This window comes from Ruditapes philippinarum, unplaced genomic scaffold (assembly GCF_026571515.1).
Source record: "Ruditapes philippinarum isolate M1 unplaced genomic scaffold, ASM2657151v2 ctg2427_1_1_1_1, whole genome shotgun sequence".
NCBI classification, from domain to species: Eukaryota; Metazoa; Mollusca; class Bivalvia; order Venerida; family Veneridae; genus Ruditapes; species Ruditapes philippinarum.
In genome coordinates, this window is record NW_026858511.1 from 156,650 (window position 1) to 175,151 (window position 18,502).

The 18,502-nt window shown below is 31.6% G+C and overlaps 1 protein-coding gene across 2 annotated transcripts in view; it reads left to right on the plus strand.

Moving 5' to 3' along the window:
• Positions 1 to 17,287, plus strand: part of LOC132753469 (chloride channel protein 2-like) — a 33,020-nt gene extending 15,733 nt beyond the window's left edge. Inside the window, exons 13-26 of one of the 2 annotated variants that reach the window (XM_060743952.1) lie at positions 271 to 340; positions 571 to 681; positions 1,131 to 1,228; positions 1,807 to 1,922; positions 2,388 to 2,521; positions 3,216 to 3,481; positions 4,017 to 4,173; positions 7,189 to 7,268; positions 9,128 to 9,166; positions 9,861 to 9,902; positions 11,532 to 11,549; positions 13,683 to 13,787; positions 14,445 to 14,531; positions 15,028 to 17,287. In XM_060743952.1, the coding sequence (XP_060599935.1) occupies positions 271 to 340; positions 571 to 681; positions 1,131 to 1,228; positions 1,807 to 1,922; positions 2,388 to 2,521; positions 3,216 to 3,481; positions 4,017 to 4,173; positions 7,189 to 7,268; positions 9,128 to 9,166; positions 9,861 to 9,902; positions 11,532 to 11,549; positions 13,683 to 13,787; positions 14,445 to 14,531; positions 15,028 to 15,261 (1,557 nt within the window). In that variant the 3' untranslated portion in view covers positions 15,262 to 17,287. The remainder of the gene's footprint in view (positions 1 to 270; positions 341 to 570; positions 682 to 1,130; positions 1,229 to 1,806; positions 1,923 to 2,387; positions 2,522 to 3,215; positions 3,482 to 4,016; positions 4,174 to 7,188; positions 7,269 to 9,127; positions 9,167 to 9,860; positions 9,903 to 11,531; positions 11,550 to 13,682; positions 13,788 to 14,444; positions 14,532 to 15,027) is intronic. The other variant, XM_060743953.1, reaches the window with a different exon arrangement.
• Positions 17,288 to 18,502: the final 1,215 nt, after the last annotated feature.

Here is an 18,502-nt window from a genome sequence, read left to right on the forward strand (position 1 = left end):
ATCCGAAAATTATATTTATATGCTTAAAAAAACTTTTAAAAAATCCTGCCTGTATGAAGGAGACTCCGGTTTTGAATTGATTTAATGCTTTGCTGTCTTTTGGTTGTAGTTAACTTTTTAGAAATGAAACACTGCAGAAAGATCTTTGATGATTTTAACTTTTCTTTTAACCATACAATCAACTAAGCATTCTATTATTGATTTGTTTTTGAACACAAATAGTTATATATGATGGACATAAGATGAACATAAGTGTTGTTATGTTTGCAGTTTTGGATGGCAGCTGTTTGTAACACTTTACCTATTCCTGCTGGAGTGTTTGTGCCAGTGTTCACCATAGGTAAGTTATCTAGAGCATAACCTTTATCTCAAAGTGAACTTGTTACGGTGCTTTGATAGTATGCATAAGTCAATTTTGGTGTAAAAAAACTCAAACCATGAAGACTTCCTTACATAAATCTCTGTCTTAAACTCTCTGATATAATTTTGTGCAAATTGATTTATAATTTTGTGCAAATTGATTTATAACCCTACATTAATCTTGGTTTCTAATGTTATCTTTGCAAAAAGGAGCAGCATTTGGACGTTTAATTGGAGAAAGTATGGCTGCATGGTTTCCTAACGGAGTGAAATCTGGTGATGTTATACATAAAATAGTTCCTGGGGGCTATGCTGTTGTAGGTAAGGTTTCAAACACGTCTTTTCTCTACTGTTGTGCATTATTGTACTAATTGGGGCATCCGTGGCGGAGTGGTTAAGAAGATTGACTTCAAACAAATTGCACCTCACCACTGTGGGTTCTTAACCCCTCAAGGACTTTGGATTCTTTAATATGAGGAAGCTATCCTGCAAGCTTATTGAACACCAATGGTTCTACACAGGTGCCCTTCATGGATGCAATGAAGTCTTCCTCTGCCAAGAAAGCTGGAATAAACTCATAAGGAGAAATATAGAGACTTTCATTTTACTTAAACCCAACAAGAAAATCGGCTTACCACATTGAAGTTCTACTGTACCTTCTTTTGCAAAACTGTTAAGAACCTTATTGACAGCAAAATCAGGGATGAATTTAACATTTGTTCTGTTGTATATGTTAGAAAAGTTGATTGAAGTTAACGACAATGTTTCAGGTGCTGCATCATTATCAGGTAGTGTAACTAGGACCATATCAACATCTGTGATAGTGTTTGAACTGACTGGTCAGATCTCTCACGTACTCCCTGCTGTGGTATGTTAACATCTGTAGTTTTACTGACTATATTATTTGCTAGGCCTCCGTGGCAGAGTTGTTATGGTGGCTTTCTTTAAACAGCTTACCCCAAATTGCTGACATGATGAATTGTTTTCAACATTTATTTTTTGTGACAGTGCCATGTATAGTAAAGAGTCTTAAACAAACAAAATGTTTTCAATGCTCAGTCCATTTGAATGGTGTTACAAATGGTGGCATGGCTGGGAGGTTAACCCATCGGACTAGTTATCTTGCTGCATGGGTTCCAACCCTGTTTTTGTTTCTTTCAGCAATAAAGATTATACTGATGGTACCTCATTGTTTGTATTTTGATATCAATGTTCCTTACAGTTTGAATATTTTTCTAATTTGTGTAATGTGTTAGCCGTGCTTTATATTTGGAACAGTCCATTCAATAGGTATTTCAATATCAAAATACAGAAATTGTGCTTGATAACGTATAGCACTTTGTTAGAGCTTGACTGGTGACAAAGACTAATCTGATTTGGCTCCAACAGGTTAACAGTTAACCATTCTTTACATTTAATAAACTTATATATATATATTCATTACAGATAGCTGTTTTAATATCAAATGCTGTGGCCAACTTGTTCCAGCCATCATTTTATGACAGTATAATAAGACTCAAAAGACTCCCCTATCTACCTAGCATTGTGTCTTCTAAAGTTGAGTAAGTACCTTAGTGAAGATTTTTGGTTGATATTCTCTTAAAAAGGAATTTGATTGGCTAAAAATGAATAATATTGAAATGTTTTTCATTGAATTAACTAAATTTAGTTTGGATATTCCTTGCCTTTTCTTGAAAGCACAAATATGAAGAAAACCACTATTTTAGAAGCAATTTTTCAAAAACAACATTATTTATATACTTTATATCAAGATGACAGTGCCCTGATGTTTATATACATGTATATTACTTAACACATGCGTTAGATATAGAGGATATTAAATGATTGTATATTCAATACTGAATTTATTGAACAGGTTGTATAAAATTATAGTATGCGAGCCACTGGCATTTTTACACAGTTGCAAAAGCGGCACGATTATGTGATATACAGAAATACACAATGGTTATACTACATTGAAATCAAAGTAATGTCATGTGATAATAAAAGATGTATTCTGTTTTCAGTTCATGGAATGTATATGTAGAAGATATTATGATAAAAGATGTTAGACTCATATCCTTCCTGTCATCATACATGGAACTTAGGGATTTACTTGAAAACACAAAATTTAGAACATATCCACTGGTTGACTCAAAAGGTTTGTTTGCTGTTGATAATCTGTTAGTTTCAAAAAATTTAATACATATATAAATTAAAAAATACTTTTCATTAAAATGACATAGCCATATGAAAATTTTTAGGATCTCTTGTAGAAAAAAAATTTACAAAAGTTTTAATTGAGGAAAGAATGAACTGTATTAGTTAAAATTAGAAAATATCTGTGTTTCCATCACTACCTGTTTTTGTCCTTTGTCTGTTGTAAGCATTCTGTGTTCATTATATTATGTTTACGCCCATTGATATCATTTGTAAATTTATAATTTTATTCTACCCTTGTCCAACTATAATCATGGTAGTTCATATAGATTATCTGTACATTCAATTGTTGTCTGAACCAAGTAGTGAATATTTTTTATGCATCCAAAGGGTGGCTTTATGTTTTAGAAATGTCTGTCCATCTGTCTGTGTGTCTGTCTGCTTTTTGTCTTATCCATAAATTTATTGTGTAATAACTTGATTTATGAAAGTATGTAAGAATAATTTGTGTTGGATTTCTAAATATTTGAAATACATATTTCAAGTAACATGTTACTTGCAACTATATACACTAGACTTTTTACCTCAGAAATTATAATGTACGAAAACTAGCATGTATGTAAACAAATCAATATTGTTTTAACCTATAAATGGATGTCCCTTCACAAAAGTTTGTTTGAAAATAATGTTTTCAGATTCTATGATTTTACTTGGCTCTGTGAAGAGATTTGAGCTTGAAAGAATGTTATGGGTACATCTTAGTCAAGATCAGAAGGTTGTAATGCCAGATGACGATATTGCCTCCACACCTGGGTCAAGCCGCGCCCCAACCCCACCTCCGAGGATTGAATTCATTCCCGCTCAACCAAAATCAAGGTTTAAAGTGTCAAAAGTTGATGAGACACTGCGGGGAGGAAAAGGTGTCTCCCCGAAACCATCTGTGTTCTCTATTGCCAGATCTGTAAGTAATATTTTGTTGGGTACTCAATGGCTGAGTGATTATGAATTTTAAAAAATTGCCTTACATTAGTATTGGTTTGAATCTCAACATGGGCATTGGAGTTTTTGATGAAAGAAAGATATCCTGCTAGCTTATGGAAGGTTGGTGTTTCTTCTTGTGCAGCCAGGTCATAACTTGGTACCATGATAAATGAAGGGGCATCTGGGGTCTTCTGAAGTTTAGTTTTCTGGTGTGATAAAGAAATGATATGACTTATAAATTTGATTGTTTAATGTAAGTTACATTAACTTTTTGAGAAAAAAATGTATACATTTATCATTGAAATTTAAATTCATTTATCAATGAAAGCCATATTTATTTTTTTCATGAAGATATATTCATTTGTTAATGAAATTTATAGTTATTAATCTATATAGATAAAAGTTATATATATTATATATAATATTCAATTTTCAATGAAAGTTATATTCAATTTTCAATGAAATTTATATACGATTTTCAATGAAAGTTTTACAGTATCTCTTATTATTTTTAGTCTAGTGCCAGCTCGCTGGAAGATTTATCAAAACAGGAGCGTGAGAACAGAACATATCATACATTAAACCTTCCCCTGCGATCTATTCTCAAACAGAGTAGTAGTGGTAGATCTTCTCCTGCAATGCCAAAATCTTCCAGTTACTCTGATTTACAAGGTAAACTTTAACTTCTTGAGTGCTTGCGGAAATTATGACAGTCCCATATAAGTAGTATAGAAGGGAGGAAAATGGTAATCTTGTGCAAGAAGTTATATATTGTATTTATATCAAGAAAGGATAAGTAAGAAGAAAATTACACGTCAACACCAGGGATGTTTATGTTATTTTATTATCTACCGGTTTCGACCTACCGTGAGGTCTTCATCAGGATAAATTTTGACAGAAATTTGGGCCTGAAGTATTAAAAATGTATAGGATGGTAAGTCACATGACTGACCAAAATAGTAACAAAAAATCTAAAAATAGAATAAGATTTGGCTCAGTGCCAGAATGTTGTTAAGTCCTTGTGTAATAGTTAAATAAGTTAAAATATCATAGTTTTACAGAGTCCAGTGCTTTCTGATTATTGAAAAGTTCCATAAATAAAAATACACAAATAAATTGTTATTTTGAGTCACCATAAGTATTACTATTTCTATGTTATGCACTTTTTTAATGTAAATATATGTTGGCATCAGTTGTTTTAATGTACAGTCTAGTATTGAGGTTACCATGTGCATCCTTTAACTATTTAACATAAAAAAGTGAGCTTCTTTCATGGCTGGCGATTTCATGTGTAATTTTGATAAAGAAGTGAAAACCGTTCAAGTGGGCCAAGAAGGAATACAATTCCTCACAACGATGTGGCCAAATGGTAAAAATGTCATCAATATATCTGCACCATATGAGTGGTTCTATTTGTTGAGTGGCAAGAAATCTCTCTTCTAAGTACGCCATGGATAAAATAGGATAATTCTGGGTATCAAAGTCAATATGTGCTTCTTCCCACTGTAATTGTGAAGTTGAGCTGATAACTGGTACTTTTGGTATGAATGATTTAAGGATGGATTTTGTTCTTATGTACTTTTCTAAGTATAAAATATTATATTGTGTTCGGGTCTTTTGAACATGAAGTTTCTTTGAGAATTTAAATCTTGAGATTTTCGGTTCGTCAATTTTGCGCTGTTTCTGACCTTCCGTTGTTTGTTTTGTCTTCGGATTTAATTTAGACCTTTCCTGTTCCGGAAGTGTTGCTATGGACGTTGTTGCCGAAAGTAAATGTAATTTGGTTTCTGATTGGTCGGATTGTGTGAGTGAATATATCCGGTTTCGTTTTCGATGCAATTTCCCTTTCCAAGGGCTCCGATGCTGCATTTTGTGATGGATCCAAAAATCTGGATACACGGCGGGTGTAAAAATCAATATGCCCCGGCCCACATCACGCATTTGCCTGGATGGTTATCCTGGTGAAGACGGATCCCGCTAAAGGGATACTAATTTCCAAAGGTTAAATCAAGAAAGGATGAGTAAGAAGAAAATTGTATTTATATGTAAAGAATTGTTTGATAGTTTTCATCAACCACATTTTAAGTTTTGTACAGATCACATAATGGTATGTAGCCATGGTTGTTGTAAGATTTGTAAAATCTATAAACTACTATATTGAAGGGGTCTTATGAAAGTGGGTCAGTCAATACTGTTTTGTTTGTTGAACCACTGATATTTTTGGGTGGCTTACTACCTTTTTATTTGTTATCCCCCGCCGAAATTTCGCCGAAAAATTTCGGCGGAGGATATAGAAATAGTCTCCGTCCGTCCGACCGTCCGTCTGTCCGTCCGTCCGACATTTTTGTCCGGAGCATATCTCTAAAAGTATTTGAGTTATCAACTTGAAACTTCATAGGTGGATAGACCTCATTGAGGAGGAGTGCAGTGCACAAGAATGATAACTCTACCTTGCATGATTTTTTAGTTATTGCCCTTTGTTATTTTTCAAAATTGATTTTTGTCCAGAGCATATCTCCAAAAGCCTATGAGATATTAACATGAAACTTCATAGGTGCATAGATCTCACTTAGGAGGTGTGCAGTGCACAAGAATGATAACTCTACCTTTCATAATTTTTGAGTTATTGCCCTTTGTTATTTTTTTATACCTAATTTTTCACCTGAGTGGAGCATAACTCAAAAAGTGTTTGAGATATCAACATGAAATGTCATAGGTGGATAGATCTTATTGAGGAGGAATGTTGTGCGCAAGAATGATAACTCTTCCCTATACAATTTTTGAGTTATTGCCCTTTGTTTATTTGCATGCTATTTTGTCCAGAGCTTATCTCAAAAAGTATTTGAGGTATCAACTTGAAACTTCATAGGTGGATGGATCTCATTGAGGAGGAGTGCAGTGCTTAAGAATGATAACTCTACCCTGCATTATTTTTGAGTTATTGCCCTTTGTTATTTTTCAAAATTAATTTTTGTCCAGAGCATAACTCAAAAAGCCTTTGAAATATCAAAATAAAACTTCATAGGTGCATAGATCTCACTCAGGAGGTGTGCACTGCACAAGAATGATAACTCTACCTTTTATAATTTTTGAGTTATTGCCCTTTGTTCTTTTTCATGCTTAATTTTTCAATTCAATTTTTTTCTCAAAAAGTATTTGAGGTATCAACTTGAAACTTCATAGGTGGATAGATTTTACTGAGGAGGGATGCAGCACACAAGAATGATAACCTACCCTGCATTATTTTTCAGTAATTGCCCTTTGTTATTTTCAGCCATCAGTATTCACATAGGTTTCAAATCTGTAATCACTATAGCCATCAGTTTTCATTACCAAAAGACCTCTTAAAATGGAATTATTCTGCTCTACTACATATACATTCTTCCAATGAGCAAACACATTCGGCGGGGGATGGCCATGTTGACATGGCTCTTGTTGAACCTTGAAACTTTCAGATCAGTCATTGCCATTTTGTTTGTTGAACCATTGAAACTTTTGGGTTGGTCACTACTATTCTGTTTATTGAACTGCTGAAAACTTTTAGGTTGGTCACTACCATTTTGTTTATTGAATTACTGAGTTCATAGGTAAAGAATCGGCAATAATGTAAGGTATGATTTAGATTTAAGCTCAATCTTAATGTGATGGGAAAAAAACTGAAATTTCTGTTGTCTTCTTTAATTGCAGCTGGAATAGATCGTCACTTTAGAAAACTGTCACATCAACATGCTGATAGTATAGCTGAAGATATACCATTTGTTTTAGATGTAAGTAATTTATTGACAATATGAAATATTTGGCTGTGTGGATCTGTTAACAATCAAGTGTCCAAGGCCCATAACTCATAAGGGATTATGGCTCATTTGGAACTTAAGAAAATTTAACATTATCTAGGCTCTTGTATTATTATCCAGCGCTGAGAATAGTCAAGCAGACTGTCCTTCCAAGAGCTCCTGTTAATGTGTAGCCTTAATATGGAAGTTGGAAATTTTATACCTAACTATTTAGTTGCTGTTAAATTTATGTTGAGTGACTAATTGATGTGTAAGAAAACCTGCATTAAGCAGTCACCTTTTTAACAAAGAAAAAATGAATGGCTGCTTGATAAAAGTGAATGTTTAAGACATATAAACAGGAGCTATAAAAACTGAAGAAAATGATTCATGCTACCATGTGGGATGTTGCTACCTTTTGATGAGTTACATGAACTTTTTATATGCCCGAAATTTTTTCGTGCATATTATGTTATACCCCCTGGTGTCCTTCCATCCATCCGTTAGCAATTTGGTTTCCAAAGCATAACTTAAGTTCCATTTGGACCACATTATTCAAACTTCATAGGATGATTGTCCATATTGAGTAAAAGACCCCTATTGATTTTGGGGTCACAAGGTCAAAGGTCAATATCAAATGACCTTAATATTGTTAACAGTTTTACAACTGTCAAACTTCATAATATGATCACTTATATTGAGTACAGTCTAACTTGCCCATGCGACCACGTGTATTAAGCGACTTTTGTCTTAAACGACCACTTTAAATTCCCCCCGATCATTTTCTATCTATATCTTTAATGTATTAAGCGACTTTTGCTCAACGCGACCAGCGACCGCTAATTAGTCACCTAATTGACATCAATCTTTTCATTAAACGACCACTTTTACCTGTCAAGTAATTGTGTTTTTAGAGAACGCCACCTCGTTATGTCACAAGTGTCAGCAATCAAAACACAACAATAAACGTGTGAAAAACTCTATTTCCCATACCGTTTTAGCGTATGCAAATGAAGTTAAGTATACGCGTGACGTGTATTATCCAGTAATATCGGATAAACAATGCAACGCTCCGCCCATACTGAGATGGTGTATACGCTTCGCTTGTTGACATTTAGACTGCATTGAATTGACCTTGAACTTGATCAGCCATTAAATTAATCGTAACAAATAGATGTAGTTTGTTTATTTCAAATGAAAAAATGCACAACAGAAAACATCTTCACTAATAGGGTTTTCGTGTTGGAGACAAGGAATAACAACGGAGAAGTTAAAAAATTCTGGAAAAAATGTCAAACATGTACGTAATGGATCAAAACTGATTTTGTCAATAAATATCAGAACGTTATTTTAACATTTGCATCCGTTTAGATTATCGGAGCGTACTTATTATTCAACATTTATATAAAAATGAAGTTGAAAAACAATCCCATCGAATAAAAAAGATGTCATTTATAAATTTTGACTTTTATAACATGCTGACTGTCTTAAGAGACCATTTCATTAAGCGACCGTTTTTGGTGTTTCCCTTGCCTGGTCGCTTAATACACGTTTGACTGTACATTAATTAAATGCCGGAAAAAATTTGCTTATATGATGTTATACCCCTAGCGTCTTTCCGTCATTCTTACTAAAAAAAAACACTTTTCGAGCTTATAATGCTCAGCCTAGCGGTGCTGTTGTTGTTAATTTGCATCATACTTATGGAGAGGTAATTCTCTTACAGTTAGATTTCACACCATACATTTGTCACTTACCTGGAAAAACTGTTGAGTCAAAAGTTTAGATCTACAGTTCTGCATGCTATCTTTCTATGCGTTGTTTACTCAACAATTATAATTTTTATGTTGCAGAAAAATAGTATACAGGCATTTACAAAGAAAGTAAAGTTGGTAAGTATATATTTGCTCTTGACATGCTAAATTTAGTACATGGACTTGTCCATCTTTTATTCTGGACAAAACCATTCATCAGTTTTAGGGTGAATTTGAAAACAAAAATGTACTGACTGAATAAGTAAACAGTGCAGACCATGATCAAACAGTATGGATATATTCAGTTGCTGTCATCTAGCTAAGGGTTAAACAATATTGCGCTTACTGATTTGAATGACATCATTTGTAACATACTTGTGCTGGGTATACAATGCATGGAGGGTAGCGCAGGTCTTTTGTCCAACAGTGAGAAAGAAGAAAAATGAAATATTTTGCATCAATATGATTGTTGATACTTTTGCTACCAGAACTTTGATTATATAAAAATTACAGGATATTTGCAGTGTATATTTCTAAGAATTTCATATATCTTCTATTGAACATTGATGTTCATTTGTTTACATTTTATTGATTAGAAATAGATGAAACCTATACTTGTCTGGAAGAAAACATATATAGTTAAGGTAAAACAATCAAACAATAATTATGATATAAATGCAAACATGTCGAAAGAAAATATCATGAATCAGATAAGTTACAAACAAATACATATTAATGTGAGTGTGTCAGGGATATACTCGGACTTGTTGTCAGAGAAAACATTAAATCATTTATTACCAATATTTAAACACAGAACTTTTTTTTTTTTCAGCCTCCAGAACCAGTTAAAGTTAAAGCTCTTCCTCTTGACCAGGTAAAGTTTTTATGTAACATTTCCTTATTTTATAAAAACTTTTTTCATCTTTATTGGCAGCCAAGAGATAACATTGAGATAACAAGAGTTGGCTGTAGAACATTTTGGGTTTTCTTTATGAAAATTAAATGCTTTATAAGGCTTTATAGTTTGATAGAAGTGGCTCTTGTCTCTTGTTTGATGATATAATCACTGATGTTTATGTACTATTTCTATGTATGTTGTATTGAAATTTAACTAGTATATGCTTTTTAACATGTGCTAAAAAATTTTATCACTGTTTAATATTGAACTTTTTATGTTAACTTCTGCCAGTGTTTTCTGTGAGACCTCATGATGAAGTAGTCACTGTAGAGAATAATGTTATATAACAGTTTCCATATGTATTGGTGCTTGGGACAATAATTCTTTTATTGCATCTTTGTGGGATGATAATTCTCATAATGTATCTTTTTGGGATAGTAATTCTCATAATGTATCTTTTTGGGATAGTAATTCTCATAATGTATCTTTTTGGGATAGTAATTCTCATAATGTATCTTTTTGGGATGATAATTCTCATAATGTATCTTTTTGGGATAGTAATTCTCATAATGTATCTTTTTGGGATAGTAATTCTCATAATGTATCTTTTTCGGATAGTAATTCTCATAATGTATCTTTTTGGGATAGTAATTCTCATAATGTATCTTTTTCGGATAGTAATTCTCATAATGTATCTTTTTCGGATAGTAATTCTCATAATGTATCTTTTTCGGATAGTAATTCTCATAATGTATCTTTTTGGGATAGTAATTCTCATAATGTATCTTTTTCGGATAGTAATTCTCATAATGTATCTTTTTCGGATAGTAATTCTCATAATGTATCTTTTTGGGATAGTAATTCTCATAATGTATCTTTTTGGGATAGTAATTCTCATAATGTATCTTTTTGGGATAGTAATTCTCATAATGTATCTTTTTGGGATAGTAATTCTCATAATGTATCTTTTTGGATAGTAATTCTCATAATGTATCTTTTTGGGATAGTAATTCTCATAATGTATCTTTTTGGGATAGTAATTCTCATAATGTATCTTTTTGGGATAGTAATTCTCATAATGTATCTTTTTCGGATAGTAATTCTCATAATGTATCTTTTTCGGATAGTAATTCTCATAATGTATCTTTTTGGGATAGTAATTCTCATAATGTATCTTTTTGGGATAGTAATTCTCATAATGTATCTTTTTGGGATAGTAATTCTCATAATGTATCTTTTTGGGATAGTAATTCTCATAATGTATCTTTTTGGGATAGTAATTCTCATAATGTGTCTTTTTGGGATAGTAATTCTCATAATGTATCTTTTTGGGATAGTAATTCTCATAATGTGTCTTTGTGGGATAGTAATTCTCATAATCATTATGTATCTTTTTGGGATAGTAATTCTCATAATGTGTCTTTGTGGGATAATTGCATCTTATGGGGTTATAATTCTCTTATTGCATCTTTGCGGGTTTATAATTCTCATATTGTATCTTTGTGGGTTTATGATTCTCTTACTGCATCTTTGTGGGATAATTATTCTCATATTGCATCATATGGGGTTAATATAATTCTCTTATTGAATATTTGCGGTATAAAGGATGCCCGGGCTAAAAGTGTAAGTTGATGTATTGGCTTGTTCTGTTATGGATATATGTTGTATAGATGATATTTTCACCACCATTTATTTCTACAAGCTTTCATTATCTTTTGTATGTGCATGTTTTTTTAGACATTTATGTAATTTAGTATGTGTATAAAGATTGATTTTGTAGAAAGAAATTAAGTTCTTGACTAGAATTGTTGACTTAAATTCACTGTGGATATGAATCCTGGGGACATTTAATCCTTTAGAAACACTGAATTCCAAAAGAGATATTTGAATTTATGGGGAACATTGAATTCAAAAGAACCAGTTAATCCCATGAACAACATTGAATTCCATTAGGGATATTTAAATTCATGAGAACATTGAATTCCAATAGGAACATCTAATCCTATAAACAACTTTGAATTCAAATAGAAAATACAATCCTATAAGCAACATTGAAAGGACATTTAATCCCATAAACAACATTGAATTCCAATAGAGACATTTGAATTATTTAGCAACATTTAATACCGATAGGTACATCTAATCCCATGAGGGCCTTTGAATTTAAATAGGGGCATTTTATTCCATTAGGAACATTTAAATCTGCTAAGAACACTGTCTTAGGAGAAACATTGTATTCTGATGTGAACATTTCTATGTGGAATATGAAACTCCAATAGGGACATTAAATGATGTAAAGAACATTGAAATGTGATTGACGGACATCAAATCCCATGTGAAGCATTGAGCTCTGATTGGGATATTTAATTCCTTAATGAAAGTTGAATTCCACTAATGAAATAGATGTGACTGTTTTGACAGGATATCTTCAAAAATTTTGTCAGTACTTTTATCCCAATACTCTATCAAAATTTAGGTATTGTTTTGTGATTTTTCTGTTATGCTGAAAATTTTGTATGAAATTGCTACAGGTGTGAGTTTTCCTGAAGTAAACATTGTTTTCTTTTCTTTTCTTTTTTTTTTTATCAATATTGTATGATTTTGAATGTTATGATTTTTTTTTCTGAAAAAGTGAATACTTATGTTGTTGAAAATTATTATTTTTAGCTTTGCTTCATCCTCACATTAATTCTGTTAACTTCCTAGTGCACAAGTGCTTATTGGTGTTTGCATGAAGTGTTGTTTCAAAGTATAGTGCAGTACATAGTCTGTTATCCACAGTATATATTCTGTACATAGTTCATTATATAGTATATAAGGAATATGTACTGTGGGTAATCGACGATGTGAGCCTGTTTTGAACAATAGAAATTGCCTCCATGAAGTATTTTTTAAAGAATTACTGGTTTCAGCTTAATATACTACTGATGAAATTATTATTGATTTAGCTTTATAAGTAATATTTCTATGATTGCAGGCCAAGTTACAAGTCAATAAAGTAGTTTATTGGCAATTTATTTTGGCATATTTAAGTATCTGCTGGTTGATTAATTGATCAATAATTAAAGAATTAATTGGCAAGTCAAGTTGATTTAAACATTTATCGGCAATATTTAAGTGTCTGCTCTTATAATGATTAAAGTGCTTATGTTTATTGGCAATATTTCTATGTCTGCTGCTGAAATGACCCTTTTGCACTTAAGTTAACAGTTATATCATTCCATGCAAAGTGTTTGGCCCTTTATTTTATTACATCAGTTTTCACATGACCAATTGAAACTTAAGTTCATTCTGTCTAATATTTATATTGCAATAAAACACATAATTATGTATAACTGTCATAACTATTTTGTTGTTTTTATGTAATTACTATTACTGTTGTTTTTATGTAATCTCTGTTACAGTAATAATGGATTTTTATTTTTTAAAGATTTATAAATGAATGTACTTTATTTGTCGGAAGTACCTTATTTGGTAAATCCTCTTACTTAATGCTTTACAGTTAAGGAACATGAAAATATTTTTCTTGGAGGAAGGATATTATTACTGTTATGTTGGATTTTTAAAATTACTATTACATTACAAATAATTATAATTACAATTAGTAGCATGGGGGCAAAATCTGTTGATGATATTATTTACTGGACAGAATGTATCAACTATTACTTTTTATGTTGCATTAAGTGTATATTATCATATGAGTAATATTTGAAATTACTAATTACAGAATTACATTACATATGATTACAATTACAGCAAGAAGCATGGGAACAAAATCAGTTAATGAAGATAATAGACTGGGAAGGATGTCAGATAGATCCAGCACCATTCCAGCTTGTAGAGAGAACCTCATTACATAAGGTAGGCTTTGAAATATTACCGTATACACTTGTGTATAAAGACAACTCCAGTCATATTAAAATTAAACTGAGCTCAGATCATGTTTGGCCTTTTTAAGTGCAATTTTGTTTCACTGAGATAAAGCAAGACCTGTCAGAAAATTGTCAAGAAATTTTGTTATTTCTCTTTCATGAGCAGATACATTTTAAACAAAGCATGTTGTTTTCTCCTATTTATTCGTGCTTTCTTTGCTTTTAAGGGATTTCCCCTAATACAGAACAGGAGGAGCTTCATCTATTGTTAAATTGTTTACAGAATTTTGTTAATTGGTTGCAAACTATTAACAGCGTTAAATTAAAAAAAAATTTGGCCTATCTGGTTGATAGGGTCAAGATGTTATTTTGAATCCCTGGTCTCTCTCTGATGTGAAATCATATCTAACCAGGGATTTGAATACTTTCATGTGACACTGAGTAAGCTTTCAGCTAACATATGAAAGGTCTTTAGGGTCACCAAAGTACCTGCTTGTGCATGAAATAATAAACAGAAAAGTACCTATTGTGTCCCTGTCCCAGTAAAGCTTAGAAGTGCCATACCACCCAAGTCCTTGACAATTCAAAAACTATGTAAAACCCAACAATAAACTTTGGTTTTAAACTTTTGCTTTCATTCTTTCAGGTGCATTCATTATTTTCACTTCTTGGGTTGAATCATGCTTATGTCACCAATACAGGACGTCTTGTGGGAGTGGTTGCTTTGAAAGAGGTTTGAATTTTGTTATAGTTTTGTTGTTTTGTTACCTTAGTTCGGAGATAGGCAGGATGAAGAGTTAAATTTATTCACATTTCACATACTGCTGTGACTTTAAATCTAGCTATAGAGTTAATTCATTATATGGCATTGGGGATGCCAGATGAGCTGCGTGCTATTCAGCAATGTCATTTTAGCACATTTTATGAATGAAATTAAAATAATGTAATTTTGGAATATTTAAGAATGAAACTGCATTGTTAGGGTTTCGCTGTTCTGAATTTATATGCTATTAAAATTAAAATATGACAGAGTATGCCAGAAGAAATATCTGACATGTGTTTGTGGTTCAGATCAGAATATCCATCCCTCATACAATGAATGAATGATTTTTTTTGTATGTTGACCTGACTATGATTATGATAATGTTTTTCCATATAAGCTGCACACTTGTATTACAGTTTTGTTAAGATACAAGATTTTTTATATATGAAAACATTCATATTTCCAGCTGCGGCATGCCATACAAGGTCATATAGATGAACAAGCAGAAAGGAAAAACAAATACAAACCTCAGAAAAACTCTTCTAGTGTTGATTATTCGGATTCTGAGGATGAACTTGATGACCCCCAGCAATTAGAGGTCGAACACCCTAAGGAACCAGACGGCTATAGACTGGTTAATAGATTCAGTGCAAAAATTAATGATGAAAACGAAAATATGGAAGAGTCTTCTCAGGTGTGAATAAATAAGTCTCTCTGATTGGCTAAAATATCAGACTGTTCATAAATGTGGTAAAAAAAAAATCAGGTGTTCAATTATGATTTTGAATATATGCAAAAAAGCGATGAATTGTGTAAAATGCAAATTGTGCCAGTCTGTCCATTTTAATGATAATTATTGTACTGGCAAGAATATTTTGTCTTTTGTTTTGTGTGCAATAACACTGATATTGGTTTAATATATACAACTCATTAATTCCTATTGGTCTTTGACAAATATAAGGTCAGTAAGTTGATATAGAAGAGGCGCAATAAACATATCTCCATGTCAAAGAGTCAGGAGGTGATTATGATAGAACATTTAGATAAAAAGGAATATTTCATACTGACTATTGTCATTGTTATGGAAGTGAAGAATGTGATGTGTAGATAAGTACAAATTGGGTTGAAATACAGTCCAATGCAAATTTTGGACCAGTCTATGAATAAAAACAATTTCATTGGTCAATTTTGAATTTTTAGATGTGAAGCAACCAATCAAATGACAAAGAGTTTTAGACTGGTACCTATTATATTGAATGTTATTGTAAAGTTTTGATTAATAACTGTTCTGGACCCAGTGTTCTTTCCTAGATGTGTTCTAGTCTAACAGTTTCCCAAATCTAAATGGCCATAATGTATAAGTGTTTTAAAAGGACATAGATGTGTAGTGAAGTATATAAATGTGCACAGATGTTAATAGGTAGATTATGAGTTATATTATTATTATTATTATTATTATGTAAGTTTAAGAAATATTGAATTAGAATTATGCAGAAAATTTAATCATATTTAAGTAATATTATTATAGTGATAATTAGAAACATAAGAAATAAGAAATGTTTGTGTCATTAAAAACTGAACGTTATTTCATAGTTCAAAACATTTAATAAAACATATCACAGATTGTCATAGCAACAGATTCATATTATCATTTTCAATGAATCTCAGAGCTTGAATTATGTCACCTATTTTTCACGTCCTCTAGAAACTTTCTATGCCTTTATTTCAATAAGCGTCTGCATGATTTGGAGTTAGGTTAGTAGATGCTTTATAAAGCATCAGATGATCTTATTTTAATCCCAATCACCAAGAGGCTTATTAAATAAAGGCATATAAAAAAACTAGAACTTACTTATTTTGCTTGTTTTGTAGATTTATTTATAATAATCATTTGTGCTGATAATGTGATAACTTCTTAGTTAGGAGCTATTGTCTATTTGGTGAAGGCTTTAAAAGGATGACAAAACATTTTTTTTCATGTACATGTATATCCATTGATGACTGAAAGTCATTTTCTTATGTACATTATAGCCCTTAATTTTTTTTTACAAGACACTATGTATTTATAGAATTTTTCACGAGCTATTAAGTATTTTTATGGTGACACATATTTGTTACACAAATTTGTTATTAAAGTTATTGTTTTTTTAAGGGGTAACCTCCAGATAAGTAAAATAAATCATAAAAAACAGAAACACAGGAATATGGCATATGTAATGAAAGAAATGTTTTGATATTTACAATTCAAGGTGAACGTTAAATGTATCATAGTAAAACATGTATAATTTGTAATGACAAAATTTAATATTTTTATCCCCAAAATTTTACCTTGTTCGAGAGTAAGACAACTTCATTGGTATTTTTTTGTGATTTGTGATATTTTTGGGCAAAAGTGCCATAGGCTAGGTTAAAATTCTTAGCTTGTACACTTGACCATTATTTTATTCACTAGTACTATTTATATGTTTTTGTAATTGAAGAATTTACACAATGTGTCAAGTTGGCCATCAAAAGCCATTATGGCCCCTCTTGTTTTATTAAGACATTAACACAAATATGGAGAAATGCTAATTTAAAAGATGTCCCATCTATATTAATTGCTGGTTTGCTGACATCATTGGTTGCTTAGTTTCAGCTTTCTTGGTATATACAATTATATTATTATACAAATTAAACAATTTCATGTTATTTTCTGATTTATAATGCAAAATGTGCTTATTGTTTAAGTAGTTAGATTTAGTGCTTGTTTTGAAATATAGAACTCAAATTATGCTAGAAAGCTGCATACTTAAATCTTTTCAAAAATAGAGCAATAATGAAAAAATTTATTAATGTTAAAAATTTGTTTCATGTGAATTACTTGATATTACAAATAAATTTGATTTTATACCATGTTTTTTAGTCCCCTACCGGTTTAACCGGAGGGGACTTTAGGTTTACCCTCCGTCCGTCTGTCCATCTGTCTGTCTGTCCGTCTGTCTGTCCGTCAGTCCGTCCGTCCACAAAACTGGATCCCGCGATAACGCAAAAAGTACTGAAAATATTTTTATGAAACTTGATATATGGATAGATGGCAGTATGGAGATTATGCACGTCTTTTTTTTTTCTTCCTATGTTGAAAATTCTGGTTGCTATGGCAACAAATAGTCTGAAAATATGGCAAATTTAACACATAAACTGGATCCAGTGATAACTCAAAAAGTACTGAAAATATTTTTATGAAACTTGAAATATGGGTAAGATGGCAGTCTGGAGATTATGCACATATTTTTCTTTTCTTCCTATGTTGAAAATTCTGGTTGCTATGGCAACAAATAGCCTGAATTTCAAGATTTCTGATTTAAATTTTTCAGCTTTTTCACTATATGTTCTTTATTTCTTAAGGTGTTTACTTCAAACTTTAAATATAAGTTTCTGGTCATCAACCACATCATATGTGACAAGGTTTATAACTCTAGCACAAAAAAATATCAGTATTACCTCCCTTGAACTTAGATTTTTTAGGGGAAAAAATGTTGTCTTTTTAAATAACTTCTTTATTTCCTAATGTATCTACTTCAAACTTCATATATATGTTTCTTATTATCACTCGACATTTTTGAGAAGGTTAAATACTCTAGCAAGACTATTTCCAGAATTATGTCCCATTGAACTTAGATTTTTTCGAGAAACTGGTATTTTCACTCCAACTTCTTTATTCCTTATAGGATTTACTTTAAAATCCCACATCGTAATAATATGACAAGGTTGTATAAACATAATTTCCTTACTAAGCATGGAAAACTTAACACATTACTGTGATATAGACAAACTTATTTTATTATGTTTTGTGGTTGATATTTCAAAATACAGACTTTCATCCTCAAATTCATTATAAATGGCAATACACAGGAGTGTATGACAATTAAAGAACTTTTTGAGGGACCGGTAGGGGCACTTTT